Source organism: Apodemus sylvaticus, chromosome 9, assembly GCF_947179515.1.
Source record: "Apodemus sylvaticus chromosome 9, mApoSyl1.1, whole genome shotgun sequence".
NCBI lineage: Eukaryota > Metazoa > Chordata > Mammalia > Rodentia > Muridae > Apodemus > Apodemus sylvaticus.
Genome location: NC_067480.1, coordinates 89,967,682 through 89,988,857, shown reverse-complemented (window position 1 = coordinate 89,988,857; position 21,176 = coordinate 89,967,682). Strand labels below are relative to the sequence as shown.

The following is a 21,176-nucleotide window of genomic DNA, read 5'->3' as shown; positions in this document are numbered from 1 at the left end:
AAATCCCTTTTTCAAAGCCCCTTCATGCCAGATCCTTTTGGTTTTGTATTGAGTCTAGAAGTCAGGCGTGCTGGGAATGAAAGCAGAAGGAAGAACAGTGACTTGCTGAAGGCCCACACGTGCCTGGGTTAAAGCAGGGCGCTTATAATTGATGCACTTTAAAGTCCTTATCACCGAGCACCGTACTGAACTTCGAAAAAAGCTCTCCATCGATTATCATTTTCTTTTTGTCGTCAGAGAAAGTAGTTAGTCTAGTATTTTCTGGCTTCGTGGAGGAAGTCAAGAACAATGCTTGACGCTTCCTGCTAGACTGGAAGCCGGAGGAATGCAGCACCTAGACTCTTGCATAGCACGCAGTAAGCTCTCCTCATGTAGTGTCTGTATTGAAGCTTCCCGCAGTGTACACTGAAGGGCATGTTTGGTATCCACAGCTATGCTTTGCATACCGAGGCCATATGAACAGGACCCTGGACGTGACTGTTTCTTTCCTATTTGGCTTTCAAAATATCATGAAGAATATCACCTGTGACTGGAGTGTTACAGAACCCCACCCTGAGAGGTAACCATGGTGGGAAGGTGTGGGTGGGTCCTGGATCAGCTGTCACCATGTGAGGTACTGAGTATTCCATTTGGTCCTTAGATACTAATGTGGGGTTTTGAAATTATTCTACCTGACAAAGCACTTTCACTTAAGAGAAACTGTCATGGATATAGAAGGAATCTAAGAGAATCCTAGCATCACATTTGGGACAGAATGTTCAAGACATCCTTTGACGTGAGAGACGAGGAGAACTGAGGCCTCGAGAATCTGCACATCCTGCTAGCGGGTCTATAATAAAATTACAGCACCCTGCTCTGTTTTCTATCCAGAAGTTTCTTGTGGGTCTTGAAATTGTTTTAATCTTCAATGAGACAGTAATAGCTGGATGGTCCTGTGGTTAGAGCCTGGCATGGAGTCTGTTTAAGATGCATCATTACATTGTTACTTGAGAGTGTTGCTGATGCCTAGTGTCTGTCCTGACTGACTGACTGACTGAGTGATTGAGTGACTGAGGGACTGACTGAGTGACGGACTGACTGAGTGACGGACTGACTGACTGACTGAGTGACGGACTGACTGACTGACTGACTGACTGACGACTGACTGACTGACTTTGTATCCCCTGATTTTGTAGATGAAGGTGGGCTGAGACCGGGGTATAGGGCCTGTCAGGCTCTTAAGGAGGAGGTCTGAAGGCCTTGCCCATTGGCCCTTCTCGTTGCTTTGGCAGGTGGCAGTTCACTTGCATTAACCTCTGGGACACATGTGTATGCCACTCTGAGGGTCTCCAGGCTTCTCTGGCAAACAGCCCATTGCTGGTTCATCGGATTGACATCCTCCCCATGGTTCCAGAGGCAGGCCTGCTGTATGTGGATGAAATTATTCTTGCAGATACCAACATAACAGGTGATCACCGCATCTGCTGTTCTCTTGGGTCTGCCTGTCCAATGCCTTTCTCAAACTTTCACACTTGTAATTGCTTTCCCTCCCTCCCCCAAAGGAGAGAATGGGTGACTCTTCAACTCACCTGCCTTGGTTTGAAGGCAGATGGGGTTGGGAGTATGTGTCCTTACACACTAGCTAGTTTTTCTGTCTCTGTCTGTCTCTGTCTTCTGCTTATCTCATAATTTCATCCTTTTTTTGTGCTTGGACTCCTTCTCCCCATGTTACTACTTTCTGGCTTGGAAAATTTATTCTCCCCATCTGTAAAATGGGTACAATAAAGATTATACCAATAAAGGAATCAAGATTAACTAATGATTAATATAAAGTTACCCTTCATGTCTCCTGGCCAAAGAAGTACTTACAAAATATAAACGTTGTGGTTATTGCTATGTTAGGCTAGCAGGGTCTTTCCTTCTCCTTTGGCCATAGCATCTGTCATATACAGTGCTAGAAGCGATATTCAATATTTGCTCTTGTACATGGGCTAAAGATGTGATCTGTGTCTTTCTCGATTGGCAGCTGGTGCTGCAGGGACCAGCTCATCCCTTCTGTCCTCCCAGACTCCTGCCACACAGTCTGAGTTCAGTTCTGAGTCCTTCCTCACAGAGTGTCCTCCAGCCTCTCTCTGGGATTGTGTTCTTCCCCTGTCAATGCTGCCTGCTGCTCCTCAGAACATAGAGCTCACCCCATGAGTCTCACTGAGGTTGGCCATGCATGAGCACTGATGGCCAAGGCTGCTGGTCCAGGTTCTCTCAGGGCCTCCAGCCTTCCAACCTTTGCTCCCTTTTCTATTCTGTCAATTTTGTTTCCTAGGCCTTTGGGCTCAGTTCTTCCCCATTTCCTAGCTCCTCAGTCTATGGAGAGAAGATGACACTGTCTTTTGGAATTCTATACTTTTGAGCCTTTCTCCTAGAAGTTGCAGACCTAAGGGTGAGAGACATTGCAGATGGCGCATGAGAGCACGATCAACTTTGAAACCATATCGTCTTTTTAAATTTAAATTTTATTTTTATTTATTATTTATGTGTGCGTGCTAGCATGTGCACACATGTACATGTGCACACATGTGTGCATGCCATGGTGTACTCGTGGAGGCCAGAGGACACCTTTGAGTGCTGTTTCTCTCTATCCACCTTTGAGTTGTTTCTGGGGTTTGAACTTGGGACCCCAGGCTCGTGTGGCAGTTGCCTCTAATGCTAAGTCATCTTGTGATCCCCCTGAAGACTTTTAATATCATCTTCAGTGTGCATGAAAACTCCGTTTTTTTTTTTGTTTGTTTGTTTGTTTGCTCTGTTGGTTTAAGTGTTCTTTGAATATTTGGGGGCACACCGAGTCACTGCAAGCCGTTCAAGCCTTGCTTTGACACACTGAAAATGATGCTATTTAGATGCAGGTTGAGGTGACGAGCCATGCTTGCTGGTGTCTTAAAACAACTGGCTGGCACAATGGAGTACTATTCAGCCATTAGAAACAATGAATTCATGAAATTCTTAGGCAAATGGATGGAGCTAGAGAACATCATACTAAGTGAGGTAACCCAGACTCAAAAGGTGAATCATGGTATGCACTCACTAATAAGTGGTTATTAACCTAGAAAGCTGGAATACCCAAAACATAATCTACACATCAAATGAGATACAAGAAGAAAGCAGGAGTGGTCCCTGGTTCTGGAAAGACTCAGTGAAACAGTATTTGGCAAAACCAGAACGGGGAACTGGGAAGGGGTGGGAGGGAGGACAGGGGAAGAGAAGGGGGCTTACGGGACTTTCGGGGAGTGGGGGGACTAGAAAAGGGGAAATCATTTGAAATGTAAATAAATTATATCGAATAAAAAAAAAAAGGAAAAAAAAAAGAAGAAAAAAAAAAAAAACAACTGGCTGGAGGGCTTTTGCCATCCCCAGTACTGTGCAGAGTTTTCAGAGGGCCAGGCCGGTCAGTGTTTCACACTTTAAACATGATTGGGAAGCTCTAGACTAGATAGCAGGTGGCATCTTGCTCCCTCTCCTCTCCACTGCATGTCACTTTGTCACTTAAAACCAGTGGTTCTCAACCTGTGGATAGTGACTGCATCAGGGCCGCATATCAGATATCCTCCCTATCGGATATCTACAGTACGGGTCATAACAGAAGCAAAATTACAGTTATGGAGTAGCAAGGAAATAATCTTATGATTGGGGCTCACCGTAACATAAGGCACTGTATTGAAGGGGTGCAGTATTCAGAAGGTTGAGAGCCATTGTTTGATGTCAAGGACCCAGTCCTCTTTCTCACTGCTGTCACCTTTTTACCTCAAGAAGACATAGAATCATCCAGGGGCAGAAAGATAATGAGGATAGGGAGGGGGCGGAGTAGGGACAAGAAAGAAGCTGGGATTGGTGGAGCAGCTTGCAGCATTCCTTGTCAGATCTCTCTGCTGGTGTCCTGAGAGTTTTAGTTAATAGCAATATACACTACATAACTGATCTCAGTTGTCATGACTGACTGCTTGTCTGATCAGTACAATATATGCTCATAATATTCCACTTAACAGCCTCTATGGAAGTTCTCTGTATCCTCAGTGGTAGCTTCCTTCATCATCACCACCACCATCCCCATCATCATCATTGCATGTAGTTCTCTCAAAAGCACCTGAGGCTGTCCTTTCCCCTCTATCTCTGTATGAGGAAATCAGACTAAGAGAGGTTATTCTCAAAGCCCTTCCTCTCTGCCAGTGCACATGGATGTGGGGGAAAGAATGGAACCCAGAGTTTCCTGACACTGTCTCCTCAGCAGGGCTTGTAATTGCATTGAGCACCTACTGTGTGCCAGTGTTGCAGCAAGAATTGGGCATGCGGTATCAGGCATGGTGGCATATGCCTTTGACATGGGCAGACCTCTGTGAATTCAAGGCTGGCCCGGTCTTGCACAATAAGTTCCAGGATATCCTAGGCTACGTAGAGAGACCCCATCTCAAACAAACTCAAGCAGACAAGAAACAAAGTGGGCATGAAGGAAATGAATAAGACAAACATGTTATTGAGCTTGAACTCTTTGTAATCTAAACCGTGAAAGCTGTCTTTTACCCAGTGCCCAGTGGGAAGGCAAAGGATATTGCGATAATCTGTGGTCACTGAGGTCTTGCAGTCTTTCTGAATTACCTGCTATGAAGATTTTTCTTCGTCACACATGCCATGGTCCTTAATTTATAATTCCGAGCACTGGAGAGCCTGTGTTGACTAGCAGAGTGGGAAAACCAGGAATTGAATTTGTGTGTTTCTGCATACATATCACCTCACGCTGTGAACCAGCACTTGGGTAGCTCCCTTAGCACATCCTGCAGGGTTATGGCATTCCTAGGGAGGATCATCTGTGTGTCACTAAAGTTTCCCAGGCTGTGGGAAGGAAGGGGTAGCTGTCACCTGCACAATAGAATGTAGTGGTGTCCTAGGAGGTGTTTGGCTGGCGGGAGCTTATTTTTATTTTACTTCTTGCTATGGAGTTGATCTTCATCTTCCTATGTAAAATCGTTGCATTTCCTTCATGGTAATAAGCTGAATGCAGTCCAGAGAAGACACCCACGTGCTTCTCTGATGGTAATAGGTGGGGAGAAATCTAGGCTTTAAGTGTGCTTGGAGATCTGAGCGACTCAACCATTTCCAGCCAGAATTCCCCACTTCCCAGAGTCTCTATCTTGAGTTATAAGGTACTAATTGGATCCCTGGTTTTTAGTTTCTCAGGCCGATTCTGGAGTAGCCCGCCCAGGTGGGAATGTGGTGGAGTCAGTGTCTGTGGTGGGAGTCCCTCCAGTCTACAGCATAGCCTCCTGGTTGGCAGGATGTGGCTCAGAGCTTCCTCTCATCACTGCATGGTAAGGAGTGGTTTTCCCTCATGGATCCCCCTCCTCAGTAGTCACAGCTGGCTCTGTGCACACGGGTACAGCTAGGGTGGGAGAACTCCCTAGCTCACTGTTTAAAGCACTGATCTCAACTGGAGGAGTATGACATATCAGACTCTGATGGAGATTTTGTTTATAGACAAATTGCTGGGACCTGGTAGGTTTGGGGTAGGGTCTTCTGAAAAATTTGCATTTTTAGTGACCTAGCCGGGATGATTTATCTTGCCCAGAGCTAAATACACGAACCTATTTCTATTGAATTTGTTTTATGATAGTTTAGTTATTATGCTGATCAGAGCAAACACCGTTTCCCATGGACACCCCTAACTGTAGTCCCTCTGTATTTGAGCTTGTTAGAATTCTTTCAAGCAGCTTAAGGAACAACAAAAAAAGGCACTTCTGAGCACGCACCAGCAGATGGCAGTAGAGTATCACAGCCCTGGCTTCCCTGGCTGCTGGAGCCTCTAAGGATCCTTGAAGTTTCAGGACTACATTTGTGTTATTCTTTTAACTTTCACTTAAAACTCAGCAGGATCATCAGAATCCAGATGCCATGCCTTGGATGTGTACTGTACATACATGTGTGTGTGTGTGTGTGTATAAATTTACATACACACATGCACACACATAGTTATTAACTATGAAATGGTAAGAACCGATTTGTGTTACTGCTCACAGGTTCACGCTCAGAGTGTTTCTGATGAACTTCCACTCCAAGTTTCCCTCAAGTCTCTGGGTTCCTCTGGAAGCCTGTGACCATGGTGGAAAAGGGGACAGTTTGTCTGGGACCTACCTTACAAAGAACACCAGTCTCATTCACCATCTAAAAGCCTGCTCAGAAGTCTACCATTCTCATGTCATGTCCCCGGGGACTAGGCTTCAACATGTGACTTTTGGGTTTGAGGGGGACACAACTAGTCAGCTCAGGGCAGTGGCTGGGCAGACCCCATCTCAGGTCACGCTGCAGTTATTTGGATACATTTCCTTGTCAAAAGCAGAGCTGTGCCCAACAGTGTGTTTGCATATAGGAAGTAAGTGAGGTGGAGTAGATGCTTCAGCAGTGGGTACTGGGGGGAACATTGATGGACCAGGGCACATTGACTCTGGTATGCAAATGAGGCTCTAGAAAGCCATGTCCTTTTTGAACCAGAGGTGGAGTGGCAGGTGCTTGTTTTCTGGATCCCTGTGCTCATAAGATCGATGTCGGTGGTATATTCTTAAAGGGCCAGATATCTATAGCATACAGTTCCTGCTATGGTGGGAAAGGAACATCCAGTGTCTGGGAGCTGGAACTCCTAGCCTAGAATCATGGGTACGGAACCATCTTTGTAAAGAGCTGGGTTTGGTCTGCATTCCACACCCTGAGGCTGATGTGGCTAATGCTTAGCTTTTGATATGTCACAGCTATGTGCCGGCCGAGGCAACAGGAGAAGGATCTGAACTGCTTGAGGTGACAGCACAGAGACTCCAGAGGACAAGCCCGCCTTTGGGAGGATACTTCTTCCTCCACCTCTCCGATACAGTGATACCTGGTAAAGGGGTGATCAGGGTACATGTTCGTCACAATAGCCTGTGAGTTGGGCAGCTAGGATGCAGGATCTGAAGAGGCTGTCTTAACATTAAAGATCTGGGAAGAAGCAGTCTCTTCTGTACGGTCCTGACCTTTTAATTTTGTAGAATGGGAAAGGGGGTAAGTTGACTGTCTGAGGCCATTATAATAAATTACCACAGCCTTGGAGACTCAGAGACACAGAAGTTTATTCTTAGTTCTGGAGTCGGAAGCCCCCATGTGAAGGTGTGCATAGGGCCCCACCTGCCCCTGCTCTAGGGGACGGTGTGCTGGCCGGCCCTTTCAACCCTGGTGGATGCTACCACTGCTTAGACGAAGCTGCTTTAATCTCTGCCTGCTTCCTTTGTCTCTGCCTGGGTCTTGAAGGACATACAAGATTTTGTTACACAATTGGGGTGAGGGATGGGGTGGAGTGGAATTTAGCCAGCCACACTGAGGCTTCCATGATGTGTCACCTTCTCTCTAGAATGTCCCAGGCTAACGCCCATTGCATCCAGTTCTTCAGAGCCAAATATAGTTAAACGCACTGCCTTGTGCTATTGAGAATTTTAGGGCCACTCTTCACAAGGCATAGGATAGCAGAACTGATTCCAATATTGTTTAATAATGTTATCGATACATTTGATAGAAATATGAGTCTTCGGAAGGGAAGCTAAGGTCTTATGCATAGCTGGTGCATGTCCCCATATCCTATTTCCTGAGAAAAGGTCTCCCTGAATGTCTTTACTATAATGAGACAACATAGGAAAAGCTGAAGGTACCTTGCTTTTCAGAGTCTGATAAACGGGTCAATGTCCACAATGTTCTTTGTCTCTGTGGTATGAACCATTAGGGTATCTGTACCTTGTACAAATAAAAGATTATCTGTAGAGGTACTTTTCTGGTGTCACATTGACACTTGTAAAGCCATGGAGGAAAGCCAGCCTTAACCCAACATTCTGGAATGAGGACAGACCCAAAATTATGTGCAAATGTAGAGAAACACTTTTTAACGGTGGGTCTTATAGAAACAGAGTGGAATGTTATTAACCCTTCAGGGTACTGTGGCATTCAAGAGGAAGGCTCTTGAGCAGGTGAAAAGCAGCCTGCATTTTAATTTAAACCTGCCTCACCGGGCTTGGCAAGCTTTTGAATCATTAGGGTTTATTTTCTTCATCCCTCAGGTAGGCGCTAAGGTGCCCACAGGGCCTCACAGGGCTGTCGGGGCTGGCTAATGAAATGGAAACTTTTGGTAAAGCATGGAGCACAGAGATTTGTTATTTCTCTGTGGGGATGCAGAACAGGAAAGCAGGTGGTCAGGGTTAGAGGAGCTTCTAATAGAGAGAGCAAAGCGAAATGCTAGCATTCCTCAGCTGGGGTGGCTACATTTTATGGGTGTCAGCTGCTGAATGCCTTCCCGACTTTCTGTGAAAAGTGGCCAAGTTTTCTCTGTTCACAGGACCAGCTAAATTTTTCCAAGGAAAAGCCAAGGTTTAATTAGACTCCCAGCATTACAAAGGTGTGTGGAACTTGTATTTCAAGTTGATAGTTGAGACAGTTTTTCTTTTTTCTTTTTTCTTTTTTTTTTCCTGACACAGCCTGTTCACTGTTTGTGGTATAGTTCTGTTGGAAGTATGTCACTGCAAAACATGGGCATCTACTTCTGGAGACAGACGTGAATTTTTAACTAGGGTAGAGGTTCTCTTGTGTGATATTTTGACTCTGAAGGTCTCCTGCACATTTAGCGTGCATCCTGGTATTTATTTTCTTTTATCCTTGACGCTGACACCTGCAATGCACACTCATTAGCATCCCGCTTTCTGCATCAAAACACTTGCCTCACAGATGTTCCAGTGCACATATCTGCCAGACAACTTCGTAAGCTACTGCAGGACAATGCTGATGTGTCCACATCTGGATATCTCAATGTCAGTGACTTCACTGTGACAGAGGACCTAAATTCCTGCTATGAACATGTGTGGACTCTTTCTTGGGCCACTCAGATTGGGGATCTGCCCAATTTTATCAGGGTAGGTATACCCAGCCTTCGATTGTTTGTGGTATGGATTCGGTACCCTGGAGAAATTTTGTAAAAAGAAGAAATTGAGGACTGCATGAATGAAAACAGTCAAAGGTTATTCTTGTCATTTGTTGGCGTATTCGAGGGAGGAGAATCCCTATCTGTCTTCGATGGTTTCAGCATACATTTTACATCTTAGAGCTCATTGCATTAAAGCCAGCGTTGACTTTTCTAACAGCATGGGAGGAGAAGCTGTTGGTCAGTGTCCGCCACACAGAGTTCCACAGCTGTTATTGGATAATTTAAGCAGATGTGGTCGACTTGGAACATCATGAGGCAGATGGCCTGGCAGAGGGAGTTGAGGAAAGCATTTGCTGTCCTTGGGTAATGACAAAGGCAGACGCTCTTGCATATTTAACATTTTACAAAACAATCTAATGGTCATCTAGTACTTGCTTATTTTAAAAGTGAAGCCCAAGATGAAATTTTACCTGAGCTATATGGCGCTATGAGATATATGGCTTTTCAGTCAGAATCCTGGAGGGAAATGGAAGAAGAAAAGTAATCCTGGCTCAGATCTCAAAGCACCATCTTCTTATGTTTTGTTTTAATATATTAAATTATAAACTAATAAGACAGAGAGGCACAGAGGAGCAGCATATCTCAGTACTTAACATACTGGTTTTTTGGGCCTCTTTTAAAAAATTATTTATTTATTTTTTATTCAGTTTACATTCTGCTCACAGCCCTCCTCCCTCCTCTCCTCCCAGTCCCACCCACACAAATCCCTCCCTCCTTCATCCCCTCTCCTCCTCAGAGAAGGGGAGCCCCACTTGGGTATCACACCACCCTTTTGACAACTCTTCTTGCAAATGAACATCCGCATGTTTTATTGTGGCTTCCATGAGCCACTTTTGCTTAATTTTTTAGTTATTAAAAAAATGAGCTAAAATTCCTTATCAATGTAAACCATGGGATTATTTCAAATGTAATGTGAAATAAAAACTCAACCTTTTGTTCTCATCAAGATGAGATTTCTTTTCCATGGCAGAATTGATCAGAAATGTAACTATCTCAGGTCTCTGATCAAAATCTAACTGGGGTGAATCCTGCTGTGACTGCGCGTGTGGTATACGACGGTGGAGTTTTCCTTGGACCCATCTTCGGAGACATGTTGGCTACTGCTAACCAGCAAACTCAGGTGAGTGTGGCAGCTAGCTCCAAATGTATTTCAAGGTCTTTACTTGCATTCAGTGTGAGCCAATTGGTTCAACTACTGTGACTCCTTTTCTAATTTTTTCTAAAGAGTGGTTTGTTTCACAGCATTTGCAAAGTGCTATGAAAAACATAATTTCTTTAAAAGCACCATAAGTTTTATAAATATGGGTGCTATCATCATGGTACAAAAGATAGAGTATCTGTGTAGCTCAATATATATAAGCAATTATTAAGCATCCAAACTGAGTGGATAATTATAATTATCTTTCTAGGTGTATTAATTATCATCATAGTTATTATTATTATTATTATTATTAATTATTGTGTGTGTGTGTGTGTTGGGTGGGGAGGGAGAGCACACGTGTTGGTGTGTATGTGGGAGTTCAGAGGAGATCTTTGGGGAACTTCTTTCCTTTCGTCTTTACATGGGTCACAGGGAATAAACTCAAGCCCTTAGGATCTGGTGGCGAGAGCTGTCTTGCTCATGCTGACTGCCCTTATCTTTTATCTTTTGAAAATAAAGCATTGCAAATAAAGTTGAAGGGCTTTTTGTTGTCCATGTCACTCAAGAATGCCTTTCCTTCTTACAGAAGTGTTATAGAATGTGACCTGCCTTTAGCCCATTTAAAAAACCATACAGAATCAGTCAAGTCATATCTTGTCACTGTCTCCATTTCTAAACATTCTTTGAGTTGGCATCAGATGCACTGAAAAGGAGAGTCTTTACTTAAGGGCTCACCACGTTCTAGGACAAAACCAACTTTCAGCCAAATACGTGAATATGTTGGTCTGCCATGCTTGCGGAAGGACAGTGCTTATCTTAATAGTCTGTGCTCCTCAAAGAGAAAAACGTAGTTCTCATGAAGTGATAAAATGTTCTTGTGCATTCTCCGTTTATGAAATTATTGCCAGATGACAGAGGACACTTTTGAAAGAGAATTTATCACACGCCTATACTGTACATGACTGAATATGGTAGGGCAAGGTCAGACTGGGAAACACAAAAAGAACCCTATTTCGGAAAGACATATATTTACCATATTTATTTGCTCAACTGGATCTCAGCACTTCCACTACTTTGAGATTTACTACGTTTTGAATGATTCATTTTCATATAAGAACTTTTCACTGAGAAAATAGAAAAAAAAAGGAAATGAGTCTATGAATCATAGAGACATTTTAATTTAGGAAACGGTCACAAATACGTCATGAGTGCCCTTGCAGACTGATGCTTTTCATCCTCTTACCTCGGTTCCCCAGGTGGCTGTACAAGTGAATGACATACCAGCCCACTGTTCAGGCTCCTGTTCCTTCCAGTACCAGCAAGAGTCGACTCCCAGCGTGGATCAAGTGTGGTACTCCCTTGGTATGATTTAGATTATGAAACTTAGACTCACTGATTTTTGCTAGAGGCCATGGAGTGAGTACAGTCCGCATCTTCAGTAGAGAGACGGGATGGGGTTGCATTTTAGTTCATGTGAGGGGAAGGGTATTGTTTGTTTCCGCTCCTTTCTTTTATGTGCATCAGTGTTTTGCATGACTGTGTGAGGGAGTCAGATACCATGGAACAGAAGTTATAGACAGCTGTGAGCTGCCTTGTGGGTCCCTGGGTCCTCTGGAGGAGCAGTCAGTGCTCTTAACTGCTGAGCCATCTCCCCAGCCCAGACATTGTTTCTTCCTTGAAATATGTGTGTGGTTATTATTTTTCCTTCATTTTAAACTTCCTTTACATTATTATTGACTGATTTATTCTTATAAGGTTATGACATTCCATTGCTTTTTTGAAGAAACTGAAGGTGGGGACTGTGTATCAGAATAATAAATGCAGATGTCAGAGTCAGCAGGAGGTTTCTTCAGTTTTGGGAGAGGAAGCAGAAAGGGAGTGAGCATTTGATGGTGGAGTGAGATCTCCCCCCCTCTTAAAATTATTTTCTATATTCTTTGTTTACATTCCAAATGATTTTCCCTTTCCCAGTTTCCCCCTCCCCATAAGTCCCATAAGCCCTCTTCCCTCTGCCTATTCTACAATCACCCCTCCCACTCCCCGGTCCTGGTAATTCCCTACAATGCTGCATCAAGCCTTTCCAGGACCCGGACCCTCTCCTTCCTTCTTCTTGGGAATGATTTGATATGTGAGTTGTGTCTTGGGTGTTCAGAGCTTCTGGGCTAATATCCACTTATCAGTGACTGCATTCCATGTGTGTTCTTTTGTGAATGAGTTACCTCACTTAGGATGATATTTTCCAGTTTCAACCATTGCCTAAGAATGCCATGGATTCATTGTTTAAATGGAGTGTTAGCACCAATTGATTTGGCGTTTGACACTTTCTCTCCCCCTCCCCTTTTAGGTAGTGACTTCAACCTGCTGATTCATTTTACTGGAGCTGGTTTCCCTAGAGATGCCCAGTTCTTGCAGGTCACGGTGAACAAAGCTAGTTGTGAAGTTATTTCCTCAAGCGAAACTGATGTGGCCTGTGAGCTGGCCCCGCTACCAGTTGGAGTGCACCCGATTTTTATGCTGGTGAGACCCTCAGGCCTTGCTGTTAATGCCAGTGGAGAAGGCCTCTTCCTGCATGTAGAACCCAGGCTGGATGCTGTGGAGCCTTCTACAACTGCAGAGATTGGTAATGTGGGCGGGGCTACACTGCATTCCTGCCCTCCAAAGGTATAGTTCTTGTTGACAGGCAGAAATCCCCACTAAGCCCCCAAACCCCCTGCCGTGCACATCAAGCTGCTCTGGGTCTAGGTAAAACCTCTACCACAGAGGCCAGACACATAGGTCCACTTAGGGATGCAGGATAGACTTATTGTCTTTAAGTCCAAGTATTTTATTTGAAATTTGCTTTGGATGAAAGATAGGAGTACCAAATTCAAGTTTTATCTTTTATCATGCTATTCTTTTATTTTATTTATGCAATAAATCATTTGCTTATTAAGTAAATGTGGCTGTGGTGGAGCCACATGCTCATCACGTCCTGTGGACTTGCATGTCGGAGCTGCCCTTGGCATTGCCTGTTCTGCCTGCTCTGCCTGCTCTGTCTGAGCACGTGCTACCACCACATTTGCATTATTACTTGATACCTTTTTGTTCTTATTTATGAATTTTGTTTTCTTGCTGATCACATTTCACTGAACTTTAGAATCCTCTCACCTAATTTACATTAAAGTCCCACCATGTTTTATTGGAATCATATATATGCTTTTTATATTCAATTTGGAGAAATTACAATATTTACTCTTTTTACCTACTTATGTTCATTTTTTCTAGTTTTACAATTACAATCTTCATCAGCATTTTAAAATTTCCTCCAATGTTTTTTTCTATCAAGTTTGCTTATAGATGGCACGCCCTTATTGAAAGGAAAATAGAAGAACAATCATGTTCTCTTTTCTGCCTTTCCTCCTCCTGTTTCCCCAGGTGGGAACACTTTTAATTCCTTGGATTCATTAATGAGCTTGGGGACAGTGCTAAACACGAGCTGCCTCAGGTAGCTGCACTGCCAAGGCCCAGGCTGTGGCTACATTGCTCTTAAGAAACATCATGCTGTCACACATTGTTTCTTGGGAAAGAGTATGTTTTCTACAACTGGCAAGCATGATATTTAGAATCTAGGACAGAAAATGTTTTCAGAAACTACCCGCTTCTTTGACTCTTGTCTGTATCCTTATATTTTATTCATAAATGTCTCTAGAAAGGTTCACTACTCTTTCTGCCCTCGATCTACTGCTTTTTCCTTTATGTGAGGTAATAATGTCTACATTTCAATTCAGTTTTCCCCCCACAGTTTGAACATTGCCTTGCATTTTTGACTTAAGGTTTTTTTCTATTTCAACTTCATTTTAATTTTTCATGTAATTAACTTTGTGTCTACATACGTGTGAAAATACTTTTCTGTTTTTTTTTTTTTGTTGTTGTTGTTGTTGTTGTTGTTACAGGAGGACAGTGGATTACCCTCCGAGGCTCTAGTTTGGAAGGTGTTAGCCTGGTGTTATTTGGAACTCAGTCGTGTGTAATTGATGTCATTAGAAGCAATTCGCAACAAATTCAATGCAAAGTCCCACCTAAGGTAAGAAGACTCTTTGCTATTGTAACACCCAATATTAATCTGTAAGCCCCACCCAAGGACCAGGTAACTTCCTGGGATTCTGGGAGTTGTAGTTCTGGGAATATTACAGAAGCCCCATAGGGTAGTATGGTGGCCCATGGGTTTGTCTTTATAAATCCCTATAAATGAGTGTTTCAGGGCTGGGATATTTCAGAAAGTGGTCTATCTCTTGGTCAGTGTTTAATACTTAGTAAAGCTTGCTTCAAATTTGGCCCAAAATGATGAAATTGGTTTTTCTCTGGTGAATCTCAGGATTAAAACTAGCTCCTTGCATCTGGTTGGTGACCATAATTAATTAGCAGATGGATTTTAAACATATCCCTTCTGAGAACTAAACTTACTAATCCAAACTTGTCATCACAACAATGCCCCTGTTTTATATTTCAATTCTTTGTTTTGCTATGAAAAGACTGAGCCCTATATTATAATTAATTTCAGTTAGTTTTTTTAAAGAACAAGGCAATTCAGACATCCTACTCTGTCCTTTTAATGAATCTCAATACTATAGAATAAGCAAAATTAGCAACACATATATTATCTTGTCTTTTTGTTTATTGAGCAAACAAGTTGCATACTTTAGTGGTTTTATTTTCTGGTATACTTGTGGAACATAGAAAATTCTAGAATGCTTGATTCTTACAAACTATCCCCTAGTTACTCCGTACTATTTTATTTATACTGGGAAAGCATATCCCCATGGGCTGAAGAGATAGCTCTGTTTTTAAAGTACTTGCCTTACAAGTACAAGGACTTAATTTTGACCCCCAGCACAGAAGATCAAAGTGCTGTCATATGCCCATATTCCAGAGCTAGGAAGGCAGAGTCAGGCAGATCCTTGGGGGCTCTCTTACCAACCAGAATTCTAATCAGAAAGTTCCAAGTCACAGTGGGACACCCTGTCTCAAAGAATAGTTCATGAGGAATGGCACCCATTCCTGATCTCTGGCCTCCACATGGACATATACATGTTTTCATATACAACCTTTCTCTCTATATATGAATATATACACAACCTTACACACAAGCCCTTGCTCACACAAATACCCTCATATACAAAACAAACAATAGGAATAAGATACCAAGTTCCAATTTCCTTCTTATTACTTCTGTCTAGTGTCCATTTTCTAGGATCTTGCTCTTCCTTTCCCTGGAGGGATGGGCAAAGGTCACATCCACTATCACACTCAGACTAATTAGGGCTGCCTTGGTGCCCTCATCATTGTTAGCAGCTCCATGCCCCAGAGGATGACTAGTAACTGAACAAACATGCAGAGAGAGAGAGAGAGAGAGAGAGAGAGAGAGAGAGAGAGAGAGAGAGAGAGAGAGAGAGAAGGGGAGTGGGAGAGAGAAGGAAAGGGAGAGGCAGAGGGATAGGGAGAGAGTGAGGAGGAGGGAGAGGGAGAGGGAGAGAGTTCAGAATACCAACCAACCACAGGCTCTACAACTTTAGATCATCTAGTTCCTCAAATACCATGAAAAGTTAACTTTTATGTGAAATAACATAAGATTATAGTATATAGGTATACTGTAGTCATTAGATTGGTCCCTCTTATCAGGTGTTTAGGTAATTTTTAAATCTGTCTTATTATAAGCAAAGGCTTTAGACCATCCTAATAATTATATTTTGAAGATATTTATATTTTCCTGGACCCGTTAATCTAAGTTTTATTAAAGTTGTGTTGTCTACAGTTCTTTTCTAGTTTTTGTGCTCAGTATCATTGTGGGTTTGATTTCTGGCACTTTGGTCAACTGTGGGTGTTATTTTTTTTTTTTTTTTTTTGGTGTATTCCCCATTATATGGGTGAAATTTGAACTCTTTGGGTTTCTTTTACTACAGATAATAACCATTAAGGAAGAAACTTTAAATTTTGAACAGAGTTAATGTATGGAAAGGTACAATGGAAGGCAGAAGGACATCCATGTTCTCTTTTCTGTTTTTCTTCCTCTGTCTCTCTGTTGGAAATACTTTTAATTCTTTGAATTCAAATTGCAATAAATTTTTTTGTTAAATCAACAAAATGTGTTTACATTATTATAATTTTTAAGTATTGCTGGTAGAAACAAAGGGTTTAGTTTTTCTTTTAAAAAATCTTTTTTTTTCTTTTAGAGTTCTTTGATTCTCCCTCTCTAGTTTCTTCTTTCCTTATGGTCTTTCTTATAATAGAAGCCCACCATGTTTTAAATGAATCTCCCGCATTGTCCTCACTCTGTTTACTGAAGCTCTGTGTCTTCCTTTGATCTAGGTTGGATGTATCCAGGCTTTTATTTTGTAGATTTTATTTTGTTCATTCCTTGTTTCCTCTTTCTAGTAGATTTAGTGTTTCCCAGAGTTTATCTTTTCTCTCTAGACTTTTAAAAACTCTTTCACAGTTCCATCCATGGGTGTAATGTATTTTAATGACATTCACCCACTACTACTTTCCCTTGGCTCAATTCCATTTCCTCTGGATTTCTTCTTTTCAAGTTCCCTCCCTTTCTTTTATGATCCACTGAGTTTAATAGGGTTTCTTGAATGAGCATAGGGTAGGGAGTTATTTAGTAGAACATGAGAAACTTACCAGTAACTGCACCACAGAAGAAAATGACTACCATATTCCCCAGCAGCCATTAAATGCCAGTATCTCCTCAGCTGGGACAGAGCCCTTCTGAATCAGTTTTCCCATCTCTGCTGGAGTATTGGTACCCTCTGTCCTATGTATGTCTTGTGAAGGTAACTGAAGCTTCTGTGAATTTTCATAAATGCAATGATCATTTCATGTCTAGACAGCAGCATTTCATAGCACACCTCTTCATCCTTTGTTCTTACATTATTTCCACAGCATGTTCCTCCATATTTCTAGAGTCTTGAGGGGGTAAAAAATAGTGTCTCCTTATTTTGATTATTATTTATCTGTGAGACAAAAGCCTTACAAAATACAACAGAGGAGGAAATTTTCTGAATATTTCCACTTCTGAAACTACTCTGACATATAATGGATAGTTTAGCTAGGTATAAATACTACTGAAAACACCTTTGTGCCCAGAAACAATTACTGTGTGAAGGTTGCATCACTCTTTCTTTCTTTTAGAGCTCAGGTAATAGTCTTTAATACTGAATTTTTCTAAGTTCTTGCCTTCCTGCAGGAGCTGAGGAAGTAGATTCAAAAATATATTCTATGATAAGTAACTATTTTTTTGGCTGATTATTCTGAGACTTTTCCTTTCCTTTCAAATCCAACTAAGATTTGAATTCTAAAATTGTTTTTCAGGGGAAAGATGGATACAATGTGAATGTGACTGTGATCAGTGGGGACCACTCCATAGTTCTTGCCAGAGCATTTACTTATGACTCCTCTTTAAATCCGGTGATTGTGTCTTTGAGCAGAAACAGAAGCAGTATAGCAGGTAAGATACATGTTACTTCAAGCCCGTTTTCACTTTAGAGCTTTGATCCTATTAAAAATCAATTAATGAACTATGGATTTTGATTTACTATTTTATTTATTTATTAAAAACAGCATTTCACTGTTAAGCTCAGCAAGCCTGAAGTTCTATTTGATAGCGATCTTGAACTCACAACACTTATTTCACTCCTCTGTAAGTGAGGGTTTTAGGCATGCAAACTGAATTCAGCTATTTGTATTATAGATAAAAAATATTTTCAGGTTACCTGTCAAAAATTAATCTTATATCTGATTTCATTTCTGTGAAAATGGGAGTATTTCCTCATGAAAAATGATATGAATATTGAATTAGTATTCAATAAATATTTATTGAATACCTAATTTGTATTGCTACTGCCAATTGTATAAATAATAGATTTCAATTCTTAGCAGTGATTTATGGTTTTAGTTTACAGACAAGGAAATTAAGGAATAGAGTCTATGTAACCTATGCATACCTTTAGCAAATAATGAAGCTGAGCTTTAAACACGAACAGTCTAAAGATACCAAGCATTCAGCTACTTAGAGTTGAATACAGTTTTTGGTAGTAGATTTAATTGTGGCAGCTTAATAGTTATAGAATAGGTATCCTGAGTACCAAATATTCTTTTTTTTTAACCATGTATAAAAAGGATTTTAAAAGCACTGTGCACATGAAATAGTTTAACCTTTATTTGAAACTCATGTGATATGATGGAATAGAATTATAATGATTTCTTGTTATGTTTTTAAATGTAGACTAGGTATAGTATCTGACAACATTTCTTTCTGGTTAATTGATTGACAGATGGCAGAGTTTTTGGTTTATTATAAAAAGATCATCATGTTTCCTGATGAAAAAGCTTGAACTAAGTTTTCTTGTACTTTTCTCATTTTCCAAAGCTCAAGAATACACAGAGAATGATCTACCCTTTAACTTATCAATATTATTCAGCTCAGGTAACACTGAAGAATTATCTGACTCTAGTGACCCACGTGTCTAAAATGGTGCAGATTATTTCCAATGAGGTAGAAAATGGGCTCACAGAGACTGCACTATCCATCAGAGAACATGCATGGGATGGAACTAGACCCTGTACATATATGTAACAGATGTTCACTTGGTCTTCATCTGAGTCCTCTAAAAACAGGAACAGGGGCTGTCTCTGACTACATTGCCTGCCTTTGAATCCCTTACCCTAACTCAGTTCCCTTGTGTAGCCTCAATAGAAGTCTGCCTAATCCTACTGCAACTTGATAGGCTAAGGAGGTTGAATCCATGGGAGGCCTCTCCTTCTTTGAGAAGAAAGAGAGTGGGATTGAGAAGAAGAGAGATGGGAGAGAGGAACTTCAAGGAGAGGAGGGAAGGAAAGCTGTGATTGGGGTATAAAGTAAATAAATTAATTAGTTAAAAAATCAATACATGTGCATGCATGCATGCGTGTGTATGTGAGGGTCAGAGAACAACTTCTGGGAGTCAGTTCTCTCCTTCTATCATGCGGCTCTCAAGGATCACACTCAAGTTGTCTGGTTGGGTAGCAAGTGCGTTTATCCCTTGAGCCATCACACCTTCCCCTACTGGCATGATTTTATCAGCTCTTTGACTACTTTTGACAATTCTTTGAGGGTAAAGGCTGTTTATGTGTCCCTTAAACGCTAGTGGCTTTGTCATGAACTTAATACATATTTTAAAGATAGAAAAAGTTGAAAGTTAGAAAGAGTTGAGGTTAAAGTATTTATGATATGCACACATGAACTGGCTGGTTTTGTGTGTCAACTTGACATAAGCTGGAGTTATCACAGAGAAAGAAGCTTCAGTTGAGGAAAAGCCTTCATGAGATCCAGTTGTAAGGCATTTTCTTAATTAGTGATCAAGGGGGGAGTGCCCTTGTGGGTGGTGCCATCTCTGGGCTGGTAGTCTTGGGTTCTATAAGAAAGCAAGTTGAGCAAGCCAGGGAAAGCAAGCCCCAGTAAGGAACATCCCTCTATGGCCTCTGCATCAGCTCCTGCTTCCTAATCTGCTTGAGTTCCAGTCCTGACTTCCTTTGGAGATGAACAGCACTGTGGAAGTGTAAACTGAATGAACCCATTCCTCCCCAACTTGCTTCTTGGTTATGATGTTTGTGCAGGAATAGAAACCCTGGCTAAGACAAATTGGTACCAGCATAGTGGGGTATTCCTGTGACAACCTGACCATGTTTTGGGGAGGACCGTGGAAGGACTTTAGAACCTTGAGCTAGGCAAGCCATTGGGATGTTAAGAGCTCTGTGGTACATTCTGAAGGAGCTTGGAAGATAATGTTGAGACCAGTGTGGAAGATGGAGGCCTGGCTTGTGAAATTTCAGAGAGAAGATTAAAGACTCTTATCAGGACTGGCTATTTTGATTGTGAAGATTTTGTGGTTTTGGTTAGCTGGGGTGAGGAATCAGCTGTGATTAACAAGATACCAGAACTACTAAAGTGAAACCTTTGCATTACTGGGACTATTGATGCTAGCTAGCTGGAGCTAAGAAATTAGCAATGATTAAGAAGAGACCAGCATCATGGAGGTAAAATCTTCTGGGAAGTGTTTTCTGAGAGCACACAGGGACTGTGTTCCAGAGATAGCCAAGGTTGTGCCTTGTGCTGTGGCTGGACTTGCTAGTGTGTAAGAGTCACCCGGGTAGTACTGGTTTTTAAGGCCATTGGTGAAGGTGCAGCCTCAGTTGAAATCGATGACCCAGGACTGAATGGGTCATGCAAAGGAGGTGGGGCTTGGCACCATGAAGAGAGCCTATGAGAGGCTATTGGTGAAGCCTAGTTACAGCAGAATACAGTAGTGTTTTGGAGATGCCAATACTGTGAATGGCCACCAAGCAGAGCAGCAGCAGTGGAGTACAGGCAGCTGGAGCCTAGAAGACAGGTGTGTGCTACAAAGGGCAGAGCTGGAGAAGTGACCCAAGCTCTTGGAGGAGCCCAGAAGATCATGAGTTAGATCCCAGACATTGGATGGTTGGAGTCTGATTTTGCTTTTGATTGTGACTGTACCCTGATATTTTTCCCTCTTGAAGGAAGAAAGTATTTTAGAGGATCCCACAGTTAATAGACTTTAATTGTAAAAAGACTTTGGATTTTAAAAGAGATTAGATATTTTAAAGGGATTGAAATTTTAATATGTAAGAATTTGCAAAGACTGTGGGAAATTTAAAGTTATTTAGATCTTGGGGATGAATAAGAAAATAAGGTTTGAGGCTTAATAGTGATATATTTGTGTGTCAAGTTCACAAGGGGTCAATTGTATTGGCTGGTTTTATGTCAACTTGACACAGGCTGGAGTTATCACAGAGAACGGAGCTGCAGTTGAGGAAGTGCCTCCATGAGATCCAGCTGTAAGGCATTTTCTCAATTAGGGATCAAGGGGGTGTGTGGCCCATTGTGGGTGGTGCCATCCCTGGGCTGGTGCTCTTGGGTTCTATAAGAGAGCAGGATGACCTCATAAAATTACAAAGTTTCTGTAAGGCAAAGGACACCATCAAAAGGAC

The 21,176-nt window shown here is 41.8% G+C and overlaps 1 protein-coding gene across 1 annotated transcript in view; it reads left to right on the top strand.

The window, feature by feature from the left end:
* Window positions 1-21,176, top strand: part of Pkhd1 (PKHD1 ciliary IPT domain containing fibrocystin/polyductin) — a 463,409-nt gene that overhangs the window by 46,128 nt on the left and 396,105 nt on the right. The window contains exons 19-28 of the mRNA XM_052192751.1: window positions 432-559; window positions 1,272-1,447; window positions 5,195-5,333; window positions 6,765-6,892; window positions 8,755-8,939; window positions 10,008-10,130; window positions 11,408-11,513; window positions 12,496-12,771; window positions 14,084-14,214; window positions 17,502-17,637. Coding sequence (XP_052048711.1) covers window positions 432-559; window positions 1,272-1,447; window positions 5,195-5,333; window positions 6,765-6,892; window positions 8,755-8,939; window positions 10,008-10,130; window positions 11,408-11,513; window positions 12,496-12,771; window positions 14,084-14,214; window positions 17,502-17,637 — 1,528 coding nt within the window. The remainder of the gene's footprint in view (window positions 1-431; window positions 560-1,271; window positions 1,448-5,194; window positions 5,334-6,764; window positions 6,893-8,754; window positions 8,940-10,007; window positions 10,131-11,407; window positions 11,514-12,495; window positions 12,772-14,083; window positions 14,215-17,501; window positions 17,638-21,176) is intronic.